Here is a 14,615-nt window from a genome sequence, read left to right as displayed (position 1 = left end):
ACTCGTATTTAAGACATTTAAAAGCCTCCTAAACCCAATAAGTTGATTTTTTCAAAAGGCAAGCCACTAAGTTGGTTTATTTAAATAAAAATAAATAACATATTATCATTATAATGTTTTGGATTTATGTACTTGTTAATGTATTTTAAAGTTTAAACTCATCAATGTGCTTATAATTTTAAACAGATTTTATTATCAAGTAATTAGTTTATCTAGAGGAGTGAAATCTATTTTATAAATAAATTTTCTGGTTAAATAAACAAATAAAGTCTAGAACCTAACTTTAAAAATAGGACAGCATCAAGTTTTATAAGACTTGGTTTATAACTTGACCCCGTTGTTTGAATAAAACAATGTAGCATATATAGTGAAGGTGGATTATACGATACAACAAGTGGTGTCAATAATGAGTTATTGTTTTAACCATTTATGTCTTTTTCTTTTGTCTCGGTCAAGTAACAATTTATATTAAATTTCTTTTAGTACTTATTTTTAAGTATTCTCACACTCTTAAGGTGCGAAGCTAATCGTGTCCATAAGAATTTGATATGTCTTCCCAATATTATGTTTACATTTTCTATTTGATAAATTAAAATTTATTTATCACATGAGTTGTCGTATGTGCACAGTACAATATATTTTTATAGTATAAATTAGACTATACAACTTGAAAAAAAAAATCTTGATCTTGTTACTCTCTCTAAGTAAACGTTTTTAATATTATCTTATTTCCTTGGAAGGTATGTTTCATACATTATCATCACAATAAGTCAAAAAGTTTTTCTCTTGAATATTTTAAACTATCATCCTTTTATATTTATTTGTGTACTTGATCTTCTTAATTTTTATCTCTTTTAATATACTCTCGTTTATTTCAATCTCAATTAAATTTTAATATTAAAAAAATATCAAAAATTGAAAATAAGCTCATATTATACTGATTGTAAATTCAAAATCTAATTTATATATTCAAGTAAATTTTTATTATTATAAATTTTAATTATAATACTCTATAATTTATATATTTAAAATTATTTATTTTTTTATAAAATTTAATTGCATAAAAAAATGGTAAAATTGAGGGACGAAAGCCCTTTAATTATATAAAAACAAACGTTTATCACATAAAATCCACATGCATTTGAAAAAGAAAAAAGAAAAAAGAAACCGAACTGTGCTAACATTTTGTTTTAGATTGTTGATGAAGTATTATTTTATTTGGCCTCGCCAAACGCGTGTCTTAGAGTACAAATTTACAAGCCCACGCATTCCTCGCAATCCACATTTTTGCAGTCATGCCATACAGCGTCAAAAGAGTTACTACACCTCCCAAGACCCAAGTCCTAATAGATGCGGATTCAGAAAACAATTAACAAAAGAGTTACTAAATAAATAAATTTTAGAATAAAATATTAATTTAATCCTTAAAATATATATTATCAGATAATTTGGTCTTTTATATTGCAAAGAATATCAATTTAGTTAGCACTATCAATAATTTAGTATTTAACTATATGAAAAGTATTTATAATTCCTAACTTTTAATAAATATCAATTGATTTAATATCCGAGATTGATGTAAATAAGTTAATTTAGTCTCTAACATTAATATGCATTACAGATCAAATTGAGTAACAATTGTTAACAGTTGAGGAAAGTATATATACATATATATATAGAGAGAGAGAGAGGGAGTATCATCGTAGGAACAAAAAAAAGGATTCATCCAAATCCAACAAAAGCACAATGCACAAGATAGAATAAAATAAAAATTTGATGGCAGAAAAAAAATGTTAAAAATTAAGAAGGGTAATACAAATGTTGGCCCAGCAAAATCCTTGCCTCGCTACACTAAGGAAGAAAGCTCATATGTAGAGGTTTGCCTGACCGACAATTGTTGGAAATAAACTTAAGTGCCTTGCCACTCCCAGTTGCAAGATGCTGAACAACTAACACAGACTGCAAGTTGTATAATGAGTACTTTTGAACTTCTCATTTAGAACTCAGTTGGAGGCTTTAACCTGACCAATCTTTTGATTCTATCTTTTTCTGTATTTTCCAAATATCCCTTCAAAAGACACATGGAAAATGTCAAGCACATCATCAAGAAAAAAAAACTCCACTCAACTATGGAACACAACCAGCAGAAGTACCGATGTTGCATAAAGATAAATTTGTAAGACATCAATAGTTTTGGAATAAAAAGAAAAACATATGATGACATACACTGATAGGATTCAAGAAGTTATGAAGTTAGTTAGGAAGGGCAAGGACTTAACTTAAATAGTAGGAAGGGCAAGGGCTTAACTTAAACAGTAGGAAGGATAGGATGGGAAAGGAATTCAGATTTGTTAGTATTTGGGAACTAAACATTTGCTCTGTTTTAGAAAGGGGGACACCCATGAAGAAGGATTCTCTCATTTTCTCTTTGTTGTCATTCAAAATTCAATAACAGAAGCATTTTTACCTTTCTTTCTGTGTTGGTTTCTCTCTCTCTCTAAATTCTTGAATTTTATTTCAGATATACCACATGAATGTCAATGTCATCAATCAATGTGTCCCAGAATCAAGTAGAATGAGTAAACTAAGAAATAATTCAGAAATTTATCTCTTTTTTTAGTAGACATTGTCCAGAGCATGTATCCTTACCTTCCATACAATTTCATCCAAGCACAAACAAATTCTTCCATATTTATCCAGGAAAAGACGTTCACTTGGGGGCTTCCCACATACATCCTTCACAGCTGAGGTTATCACAAAGATCACTTCTGACACTGGAGAAAAACAAAATATTAGTAAATAGTACTGTTGATGTAAAACACTTAATAGCTCTAGAACATTCATTTTTCAGCTCTGGGTGAAATCACAATATGTTTGACATTGTTAAAAAAGTTGATTATACTATGAACAAAATAACTTTTTCATTAAATATTTAGATTTTTCTTTTTCATGGTAAGTCCGACAAAACTTGAATTCCAAAATCTAACCTTACCAGTTCACTTGATTGCTAGTTTTTCTTCTCTAAAATGTAATGTCATACTTTTGAAATCACACCGATACCTTTCAATAGCTAATAATTCCTTCTGAAATCCCCCTATCATCTCACTTTTTATATCCTTTTTTTTCTCAAACATAACATTTTATTTCTAACGTAAATACATCTTTATGTTCCCAACTTACATGTAGCTACCTAAATAAAGGATCCCATTCTACTCATGTAGTCAGTTGAGACAAAAGAACTAGATTCCAACCACAGAATTCAAACATCGCCTTGACACCTTCACCATCTCAAAATAAAAAAGAACTGAAAGTTATGAACCATTACCCCTTAGCCAGCACTACAATCTCAAAACAAGTGAGCATATTCAATTTCAAGCATCAACCACAAAGATGGCTCATTCTATATTATTTTGCAGCAAATGCAAAATATAGGTGCAATTCCATATTAAAGCATCAACAACTGAGATGATTCATTTCTTTACATTTATTTTATCATCATCAAATATAGAATATTGGTTCAATGAATACGTACAAGCAAGTTCATCATACTCTTCCTTCCCCACAACATATATGCTGACATCCCCAAGTACTGTGTATACAATGTAAACTGACCTGATAGAGATAAAATGTACAAGTAAAACATTATACCAGCATGTACCCAAAAAAGGAAAAAAGAAAAAAGAAAACCTGCATCATCTCATAAAGATGAGACAGAGCATTTTCTAAAACCAAGGAATATGAATGAACAATAGTTGGTGATGAAGAAAAACAGAAAATTTAGAGAAACTTTTATCAACTAAAACTTCTAAACTGCTAAAATTCATGTAACAAGTTTGCATGTCAGTGGTTAGCTTCCACTTCTAAGTTTCATTTACAATTTTTCCATTAATGATGACATTGTCTTAAAATATCCTAGTAACTAATGTTATCCAATTTGTTCTCACTTTTTGGACTAAAAAAAATACAAAAGTCAAATTATGCAAAGCCTATCATAGTTTTTACTTTTTAGCTTTTACTGATAAATGATAATGATTCAGGTATACAGGTTCATCTGCCCCATTTCCTTGTCTGCTACATCCCTAGCAACCAAAGTTCAATCTTCCTTCACTAGTTCAGAATCAAATATTCACAGAATGCTCTCGGGTAAGGTATACATACATAGATCACATATAATGGCAGAACAGTATACTCACTTATGGCAAGCAACTAGGAGTTCTTCATTTTTTACACCCTTAAGATTGTCAGCTCCTAGTTTAACCAAGAAAGAACGCCAGTGTAGACGCTCCTCTGCAGGAACTCCATGAAAACTGCAATCACAAAGCCACTGGGGGTTCAGTTAATCAAAAAGTTAGAACCAAGACCAAGTGTCTATTTTTAGTATGCAAGTAGATCAGAGAAAGAGCACACAAGAAAACTCCCTATTTTCTCCTTCAATCTGAATAGAAAACGAGAATTATTAAATGTTTCTCGAATTAAACAACAAGTTTTGAATGACATTTCAATCCAAGTAGAAAGTGAGGCATAATCACCCCATTGTACACCCTTTCGCAATCCTCGACTGGAAACTCGACTCCTTGGGCACGACGCCGGTAAAACGTGTTTTGGTGCAATGGGAGGGTCTTCCTCCGGAGGAAGCGTCCTGGGAACTTTGGGACGACTTACGTGATCTTCACAACCTTGCGGACAAGGTTGTTTTCGACGAAGGGGGTGTTGATAGTAACATAGCAGATCAACCCTCAGTTACAAACAGGCCCAAGAGAGTGAATAGGAAGCCAGCATACCTGCGGAACTTCGTATAAGTGCTTGCAGGCTCGCGGCCTCAGTCATTGACTCGCGTTTGACTCGCGTTTGACTTGAAGAACCTTCCAGAATTCCAGAATCCGTTATAGTACCTAGTTAGTTAGGATTCAGTTAGATTCTGTTAACTGAAAAACTATAAATGTAATATGAAAGGGAAATAAAGGATATCAGAAAAAGCTTATCTCTCAGACTTATCTTCTTCTCTTTCCCTTCTCTTTAGCTTAGGACCGTATCAGTTTTCTAGTTTCCCACGTAGTTGAGTTATTAATTTTGGGCACGAAACGAAACTAACCAAACAAACCCTACTCATGTTAGCATCAAAAGGGATTATCAAAATGTATACACATCATATCTAATATCAAAATTTAGAAGTATCAGAATTTCCAAAGCATCCAGAAGAAACAAATCAAGATTCGCAGAACATCATAAGAAAATTGGTAGGTATAATAGAAATAAGAAAGAAGAAGATAAAATGAAATGGGAAGAAAGAAAACGCACCGTTCGATGAGGATATTGCCCTCAACGTTGGCAAACAGAACAGCCAGTATCATTGTCTCGTCTCCTCCCTTCTTCAAAACCAAACTGATTCTCTCCTACTCGACTTTGCGTGTTCAACTTCAATTAATTGCCTCCGTACCTTTTCTATTAGGTAAATAGTCATTCATGCTTAATATGAAAATTTTAAATTTAATTATTGTATGAGTAAAAAATACATATATTATAATTCATTTTCAAATTAATTTTGAATATTATAAATTAATAATAAAATAATTTTACAAACTCAAATATAAGATTAATTTATCTATTTTTTATATATTATTTAGAGGATTAAATTTATATTTTTTATTTTTCATCGATTAATTTATCATCGCATTACACTTTCAGGCAAAGTTATGAAATTCATCTGGTTATTGATCCAGTTGAAGTAGTGTCAAATTTGACCTAGTATATATTAAAAAATTTAAAATTATATATGTATTTATTATATAAATATATAAGTATATAACTAACATTATTTGATTAAAAAAGTTTATTCATATTCTAAAATCTAAAATAACAATCGAAGTATTAAAGTTAATAATACAAGTCCATAAATATTAATTCAATAACACAATTACATAAGTTTTGAGTTTTTTTGGAGTGCTTTTTTTTTTATTTTTCTTTTACGCGAAACGAGTTTTAAAAATCAATCTAAGTCATCGGATTTACCCCAAACCGATCGGGTTTGTCCAAGTCATCCCGAACTAAATGCATGACCAGTCCAATAACCAAACCGATCCGATTATGCTACCACATTCTTGGACTGGTTCGATCCAGCCAGGTTGGATCGAGTTTTTAAACTATTCTTTTAGGAACAAATTTGATTAATTATCATTTCTTTTATTAAACATTTTTATTTTCATTCCTTAGTTTATTTTAAAAAGTTTTGATATTAATTATTAAATAATTATTATAAATTAATAATTTTTAATGATATAGTAATAATTTAAGAATAGTTAATATTATAAAATAATTATTTATATTATCAATATATTATAATTGAATTATATTTTTTAAATTACACCTAATTATTAGTTTTTATCTGATTATTACAACTAATATGCTATCTCATTGAGAGAATTCATCAGTGACATTTATGATAAAATTTTATTATTTTCTTATAAATATTTTTAATCTTATTCAAGTAGATGTTAATGTTATAACTAAAAAGTAGTTGGTTCAAATCTTAAATAGTCTTGATTAAGTTCAAATTTTATTGATGAAAAAAATATAATTAATAAAGGAGTTTCAACTATAGATGACAATCATATTTTTTCGAAGATTAATCATCAATAAAACAGAGAAATACTTCACATTAATATTATTGTCACCAAAAATCTTAGTGGTATAAGTTCTATTAAATAAGTATTTAATTAAATTTCCACAAAAAAGTATTTAATTAAATTAAATACTTAAACACACTCTAATCCATGGTGCTGCTGAATTTTACCTTGCTTTTTGCATAGGCTTTTATTTGATAAATTCTTTAGAAATTTGACAAAATTAATCCAATAGTATAATAAATTCTATAGGTTTGTAAAAAAACAAATAAGTAAAATAAATAAGGTCCATGGTAGATCAAGCTCTTAAGAATGACAATTGGATTTGATTTAGTGAGTACCTATAAAAAATATTTATATATAATGAAAAAGAAATTCTTTTGTAAAAAGGTATTTATTAGAAAAAATTTATGGGATGAATATGAGTATGAGTATTCATTGTTCACTCTATTAATACTCATGCGTAAAAATTTATGATGGGTATTGCATAATTAGCTTTATTAGTTTAGATATCATGCATAACATAATCATAATAGATAATATTCCAAGGAGGGAAGCACAGGCCCAGTTTAAAAGGACAAAGCATTGCGAGGCTTACATAGATATCATTCAGCATTTACCACTAGCTAGTGCGTTAATTGAAGCGGTATATTGTAAGAGAAAAATATGACATCACTGCATAATTAACTTCCCAGAAATACAACCTTTGTTTTCACTCCCTCCCATTAGCTTCAAATATGCCAACCATCTTTTTCTACCTGATCATGTGCAGACCAACTCATACAATGAATGCGACAAACCAACTAGGAGCTGTCAACAATCCCACTTGAAGTCAATTTAATTTAATCTTCCATGTTCTTGTTAGAGACACAAATGCTCTGGCCAAAATTAGAACCTATAAATCTCTACTCACATGGCATGGGGTTTGTTACTCCAATATTCATTCATTTGGCTTCAGGAAGGAAATCTTTCAGTATATTACACCCTTTTCATTTTCCATTTTCCCTTTCATAGCTTCAACTTCATAATTAAATTCAATGTGTGACTCACTTCAATATAGATGAAAACTTGTGTTGCATTATACTTTGTTACTAATTATAAAATTCTTTCAATTAATTCATGCTTCTTAAGAAAAGTATTTTATTTAATTAATCACATTAAATCTGTTAATTAATTATGTTATCATTTTAAAATTATTTTTTTCTTATTTTTTTATCCATTTAATTGTTATTCTATAATATTTTGGAGAAAAAATAATTAAATAAAAATATATAAGAAAAATAATAATTAATGTATCTAAAAATTAAAAAAAACTATAAAAAAGATAAATAAATTGTTGAAAAAAATCTTATAATTAAAAAACAGAAGGAGTATATATTATCAAGGAACAATGCTTGCTACACAAACGACACGACGTTTCAGACCCGAGGCATTAAATTGTTTATCTGGCATATATGTATATTTCTTCTTTCTTTGGCAAAGCTTTCAAGATTTTAGTGCTGAACCGAAAATCATTACCATTTCAAACTGTTGGTGCTTCAATAAAGCCAAAAAAAAAATCGCACTATGACAAATATTCGTAGATGCAACATCGATCAGCTGTTTGCTAATCCTTTTGAATCTGTTTAGGCATAAACCTCGTAACTGTCAACAGGAATATTCAAATCAAGCTTTGAAAGTTTATTATCCTGGCAGATCCTGTATATATCTTTCATCCTTCTCTCAATTTTTGAATAAACATTATCAAAACTTGACGCAACTTTCCAACTATGATAATTACAAAAACTTGACATTTTAGTTTCTATATTACAAAATATTTCATTTTAGTCTCTCTCTCTATTTTTTTTTTAATTCTTCCTCTAGAGACTAAAAAGATTAAAAATAATATGTACTGGAACTAAAAAAGATTAAAACATTAAAATAGTATATGTAAGAACTTGAGATGTTTTTAATTACATGAACTAAAAGAATAATATTAGTAATTAAACCTTAATTCAACAGCTACCAAAAAAATTACTTTTTATGTTGATAATTTTTGTTATTAATAATTTAAATTTTAGTACTAAGAGAAAACTCCTTGCATTCCTTCAATGAGATTTCAGCTAAATTTAATTGGTTTTTACTTATGAGAATGTACGTATTTTGAGTTATCCATTTTTCGGAGCACAGCTCTTCTTCTCTAGTGTGCTTTCTTCCTTGTGAGCTGAGGTGGGATGATATAAGGCCTCATTTCCTGTTATTATGAGTGCTCTCAGTCCTATAAAAATCCTCAATTGTATATCGATAGAAATTGTAAAATGTTTCTCGTTTGATGGGATTTATTGATTATGTCTTATGAGTAAATAGTTCATAGTTTTTACACTGTTATTTAATATTTATATATCATTATCGTATATAATAACTTTGACAATCATAATCACCATGAATTCTTACTGACTGACTAGTGTGACTACATATATTAGAAATCTAGAAATTAGAATTCAACTTCTGGTATATCCAGCTAGGTAATGTGAGCAAAAGCTCGCTGAAACAAGATTATTCTTGAGAATGGCCAAAATATCCAGTTTATTTATAATTTTTCTATGATCACAAGAGTTTATGCATGCAATGGAACTGTAACATTGTTCCACTTGCAAGCCAATTAACTGGATAGCTTTTAACGAGGGTATAGAGAGTACTAAAGTTACACAAAAGTGGCAAACAATGATAAGCACCCCGTATCCTCTTGAAATAAATATAGCACACTGCCACACTCCTACTTAGGACAAACAAACAAATAAAAAGCAACGAGAAAGGACTGCATGGTGCTTTCAATAACGAGCCCCTCGTGAAAGCGAAATTGCGTTGATATTGAAGATCAGTTCCTATTCAGAAGCTCTTCTATCATCTGCAGTGCAATCTTCTGCTCCTCATCCAACCCATTCTTGCTTTCAACCTTCTCTGGCACTGACACTACTTGTGAATCAGATACAACATTAACATTACTCCGTTCCAACTCAACTGTCATAATCCAGTTTGATTCAGAACGAGGCCCTGCTCGCTTTTGCCACACTCCGAAGTGGGAATTCTCGGTGTCAAGCCTTAGGCAAGTGAGGGAAGGTGAAAGGGACTTGCAGCACTTCTTTAGCTTTGCATTGAGAGCTGAAGAAAATGTTGGGGAAGAACTAGAAATGTGATTGCCCTTTTGATTATCCGCAACTGGGAAGTTTGTTTTGGCGTTTCTGCCACTCATCAAAATGGCTGCGTCATCATATGCTCTTGCTGCTTCTTCAGCTGTTCCAAATGTCCCAAGCCACACCCTTCTTTTCCTATGTATGCAAGAATAATGAACCATAACTTATAAGATTTTTACATTCAATATGCACGTTAGTTAACTAGTATTATATGTTGCTTAGTAATTCCATCAAAACAGACTAGTCATGTTGGCACAAAGTTCTGACATGCTTGACTCAAGTAATCTACACAGTATACATGGACATAAGCAAATGAAAAAAATCTGAAGAAGAAAAAGAAACAATAAATGAAAGTTAGCTTACAATAATGGGTGACGAATCTCAGAAACCCACGAGCCCCAATGGCGTTGCCTGACACCTCTGAACTTCTTTGATTGCACCATGTTGGTTAGCGCAGTAACTGTCTTCTCTTTCTAGGAGGGAGGGGGAGAGAGAGAGAGAGAGAGAGTAGGAGGGATAGGGAGATGCAAGGAACTTGCAACTTAAAATGTGGTAGTCACATTATGCCGTGATGATACAAGCAAACAACAATTTAAGGGTTTTTTTTTTTTTTTCCTGAACTTGTGATTTTTTTAAGTTGTCCACAAAGTAAGTGCAAACCAAAATGACCAAATTATATTTCCTTTTCTGTACCTCTGATGCTGATATCCTATATGCCCTCAGGCCTCAACAGCGATATTTCATATTAGAGCAACGCTATACAATACTGGGTTAGAACACACAAACTGCTACCTATAGAATGTCTGATTGGAATCCTTGGACTAACAGTTAGATATTTCTTTTGTGGTTACACTAACAGGATTGAACTCTAAAATCTCACCCTGCTATGTTTATTTACTTGATTTCCGGCGGCAAATTCATTGCAATTTTGATTACTTGTGACTGCACAATAATCATGCTTGTGACTGCATAATAATTCATTACTTTTCTAATTGTAAGAAAGATGCTTGGTTCCCTGATAGTACCATTAATTATTAACCAAGGTTGTACTTTACCATTCAAAGCATATATATCAGTAACATAAGGAGATCAGAAGTCATCAAAATATAGAAGATGATCAGCAGACTAATTAACATCTGTTTGGTGGACTAATAACAAAACCAAGAAAATAAATAAATAAACTCACTTAGATTATTTATTGGCAGTTGTCCTTTTCAATGGTTTGAACATTATTTGCTGATGTCTGTAAATTACACCAAGGTGGCAGCCGTTAGCTACCAACTTTGAAAGACTCTTTGTTCTATATACTAGATTGGCAACCAATAATTCTCATGGAACAGAAACCGTTCTGTAATTTTAAATATAATACCACTAATCATTCCCAGGTATTCAAATTTAAAGATTACAAAATTCTAGGCAAGTTTTCTAGATTTATGTGAAATTCGAATATCCATTTACTTGACCATTTATTGCCATAAAATGAAAAGTACAAACGCAGAATATCTCAGGATGTATGAAGCATTTTTGATCAATTAGTCCATAATACATATTTCATTACCAGTACAGAACAGGATAAAGGATAAAGCTCTCCTTTGGGGTAAACGCATTTGATCTCAACTTGTATACCTACAGCAAACAACTTTATCAATAATTTTTAATTAATTAATTTGATTTATTGAAGAAAAAAATAGTAGTTATTTCAAGATTGCATTTTCTCCCAAATCACCATTGACCAAAGGACATAAAAATACATATCTTAATCCATTAATATGCAGCAAAATAACTCGCATAGAGATATTGTATAAAAATATGTCTAAATGTGAAGTGTCAAGATATAGTTCGATATCTTGCTTCATTGCAATAATACTGTCATTATGCGACACTCTAATTGGAGATGGCAAGTACTACTTGGGCGCTTTAACAAAAGCTTCAGTTATTAGTTGAGTTAGAAAATATGTAACTAAGTTCAGTTAACTTAAATGCTAGTACTATTGTGTAAGGTATAAAAATAGTTTAAGTGTGCACATGGCGTTCTTCAATCATTATATATAATAGATTCCTTTAGTATTCCCTTGCTTCCAGTTTTACCTATTTTCTTTCATATACCTGAAACTGCCAATTAATCCATATTATGTCCAATTTTAGCTCAGCTAACATTTATCTAATTGCACACCTTTTCATTGCAACTGTTTCTTATAAAGGAAAATGAGGTGGATTCTCATAAAAGAAAATGTTTGAAGGTGCTAGTTTTCTCGGGAAAATGCTAGTCTTAAAAAAGTTCACAACTGATTGCGGAATAATTAGGTAAGTACGTGAACATGTGCAGATAAATGTTATGATTCCAGTGCAGGCTCAGATGTAAGAATAGGTATACGTTTTTGTATGGGAAAAAGTTGCTCGAAAGGCTTACTCTTTCTCAACATGGCAATTAACAACAAAGGCAATAAATAATGATGGTCCTACACATTTAGTAGAGGCTGCTGCTAAAGAGATATGGTTATGAATATTTCACTAAAAATAAGGAATGCATATAAATTTTCACTTGCGTCTTAAGCTGGTAATGTTGGATTGTTGAATAATACTACCATGAAGTTCAAATCGTACAAGGGCATACTTTAATTTCACTCGTAAATATCAAGATACTGCTTTCTGTGAGACTAGTTTATATAAATGATTAATAAAGGCTCTACCGAAAACGAATAATAGAGGAGTAACAACAATGAGGATGCACCTACATTTAGTATAAGATCGAGCCAATTATGAAACTCCTATGTGCTCTTAATTATCGACTTCAATTTATTCAAATGTTGTTGTGACAGAAGTTACAGAATTTTTTTTTTGTCCTGTTACTTAATTCACATTTTGTGTCATGCATGGTGAATGGCTCAAAAGGTGTAGCTACTTAATTCAGTAGAAGGCATAGAGTGAACGATTTGACGGTAATTGAAAACTAACGGTCCAACAGCTCAGCTGATGTAATAATGTAATAAAGTGCTAGCTATAATACAAATTTTATACCTTATGGTATGGTAGCATTATTTCTTGTGCTACTTCTAACTCGTCTCTTTAGGAGGGTGCTTCACGTTCTGCTTCTGCATCAACCTCCACTCTGTCATTTTATTGATCATGCACAACTCAGAGATGTAGTGGCTACACTTAGGGCCATTGGCTTGGTTGGACCATCTCTGCCTAACACTTTGTCTTGACTACAAGATAAATTTTAAATTTGAAGGATAGAAAATAAATTTATCTTAAATTTTTAGATTAAAAACATATTTAAGTCAATAATTTAATATAAACTATTTAATCATATATAGATTATAGGATATGTCAGCATATTTTTTATTATTGATCTTTTTTTTATAACGTGATTTCACCATTATTTATTACTTATTTTATTTTTTTATATTTTTTAATTATTAATTAATTTCAAGTTTTCATTTTACATTAATATTTTCTTTTTCTTCAAATCTTAATTTTAGTTACTTTTATTTTTATATTAATTTCTTCATCTCAAACCTCGGTTTTATATATATATATATATATATATATATAATATTAAAAATGGCTCTTTCCCTTAAATTTAAACTGATATTATTTATTAATCTATATATTAAAATTAATTATACATATATAGCGTTTATAATTGTATATATTTTAAAAATTTTCTTAAAATAACGAGTAATCACTATTTAATTTTTTTAAATAAATTGTGTTCTTTTTAGTTTCCCCTTATCTTTTATTTTTATTTGAACTACTTATACATATTTCATAAATTTAAACGTTATTCTCTTATAAAAACCTTATTTTTTTTTCTAATTTTAAAGGTGCAAAGCTCAATCTTAAAGAAAATTAATAACTTTCACTCGAACCAATTTGTAAATTAAGAGTGTACACAATGATGATGAACGCTGCTCAATGGAATGGACGGCCCAACCACAACCACTAACATTTTTTTGGTACATCCACTAGACCACCAATATAATCATTAAGGACAACTATTAATTCCACCAGAAGTGATCCGGATATAGTTTTCACCTAATCCCTTAATAAGAATAAATATTTTTTTTAAAAAAAATAATGATTGCCCTTTTTTTAATGCCAAAACTAGAACTTCAAAAGATTTTATTTAAGGAGAAATTAACCTATTGTCACTCAAAACCGCACACATTAATTTGTTGAATAAGAGTATTTTTTTCTAATTTTCTTGCAGTGAACTTTTGAAAGCAAAACTTTCTCTTCATTTATTTAGAAATTTAAGTCAACAATGGTTATTATATTTTTACTTATGTAATTATTCTTACTTAAATTTTAAATACTTTATATACTTTTCATAAATAATAGAAAAAGTCATATTAAAAAGTTAAAAATAATTTGAATATAAAAAGTGAATGGATGAAAAGAGATGTAGGAGAACCATAATTAAAAATGGTTGCTAAATGACCCGGATGGCCCTACCACTATCACCGATATAATAATTATTTTGAAAGTTGCTAAAGGGGAAATTGATTCAACATGAAGAAGTGCGAGCTAGTTTCCACCATGAACATTGTCGCTCTCATACTATGTTCATGTCCCTTACTCTCTTAGCAGAAAGTGAGGTAGATAAAAGAACAGTTGTGAGTTTTGTCAAAGGAACTGATATTTGTGATTGTATGGTGCTCTCTACCATACATTTTTGTTGAAACTGCTCACACCCTGATGAACACGCATCTCATAATAATTAATGGGACAAATTAAATACTAATGAGTTGCATATACACTTTTCTTAAAAAGTAGAGAATTACATGATGTATCATCCCATTTGCATTTGACAATTGGC

General features: G+C 30.3%; 2 protein-coding genes across 9 annotated transcripts; both read right to left on the bottom strand.

Annotated features, from left to right (window-relative positions):
- Positions 1-1,591: 1,591 nt before the first annotated feature.
- LOC114385743 (TSET complex member tstD-like) lies at positions 1,592-5,438 on the bottom strand. 8 transcript variants are annotated; one of them, XR_003661002.1, is made up of 6 exons: positions 5,299-5,438; positions 4,782-5,087; positions 4,194-4,307; positions 3,533-3,612; positions 2,650-2,774; positions 1,592-2,068 (listed from the first exon to the last, which is right to left on the bottom strand). XR_003661002.1 is itself a non-coding variant. In XM_028345795.1 (6 exons), exons 2-6 carry the CDS (start codon positions 4,532-4,534, stop codon positions 1,997-1,999), a joined length of 396 nt encoding a protein of 131 aa, XP_028201596.1. In that variant the 5' UTR covers positions 4,535-5,087; positions 5,299-5,438; the 3' UTR covers positions 1,592-1,996. The 8 variants fall into 8 exon arrangements, 3 of the variants coding, with proteins under 3 accessions (XP_028201596.1, XP_028201598.1, XP_028201595.1); XM_028345795.1 differs by having other exon boundaries at positions 4,530-5,087; XM_028345797.1 differs by having other exon boundaries at positions 4,530-5,102; positions 5,299-5,410.
- A 3,725-nt stretch (positions 5,439-9,163) lies between these two features.
- LOC114386444 (ethylene-responsive transcription factor WIN1-like) lies at positions 9,164-10,907 on the bottom strand. Its single transcript, XM_028346449.1, has 2 exons — positions 10,157-10,907; positions 9,164-9,928 (listed from the first exon to the last, which is right to left on the bottom strand). The coding sequence occupies exons 1-2, from the start codon at positions 10,234-10,236 to the stop codon at positions 9,478-9,480; spliced, it is 531 nt and encodes a 176-aa protein (XP_028202250.1). The 5' UTR covers positions 10,237-10,907; the 3' UTR covers positions 9,164-9,477.
- Between the last annotated feature and the right edge of the window lie 3,708 nt (positions 10,908-14,615).

Source organism: Glycine soja, chromosome 15 (genome assembly GCF_004193775.1).
Source record: "Glycine soja cultivar W05 chromosome 15, ASM419377v2, whole genome shotgun sequence".
Classification (NCBI taxonomy): domain Eukaryota; kingdom Viridiplantae; phylum Streptophyta; class Magnoliopsida; order Fabales; family Fabaceae; genus Glycine; species Glycine soja.
This window is presented reverse-complemented; position numbering and strand designations above follow the sequence as displayed.

Bases quoted from the DNA above. Each gene is read 5' to 3' on its own strand.
- LOC114385743 (XM_028345794.1), bottom strand. From the start codon at position 5,351: ATGATACTGGCTGTTCTGTTTGCCAACGTTGAGGGCAATATCCTCATC. The intron at 3,613-4,193 runs GTGAGTATACTG...TATCTCTATCAG, and splicing joins CTCCTAGTTGCTTGCCATAA to GTCAGTTTACATTGTATACA. The intron at 2,069-2,649 runs GTAAGGATACAT...TGTCTTTTGAAG, and splicing joins TGGATGAAATTGTATGGAAG to GGATATTTGGAAAATACAGA.
- LOC114386444 (XM_028346449.1), bottom strand. From the start codon at position 10,236: ATGGTGCAATCAAAGAAGTTCAGAGGTGTCAGGCAACGCCATTGGGGC. The intron at 9,929-10,156 runs GTAAGCTAACTT...TTGCATACATAG, and splicing joins GAGATTCGTCACCCATTATT to GAAAAGAAGGGTGTGGCTTG.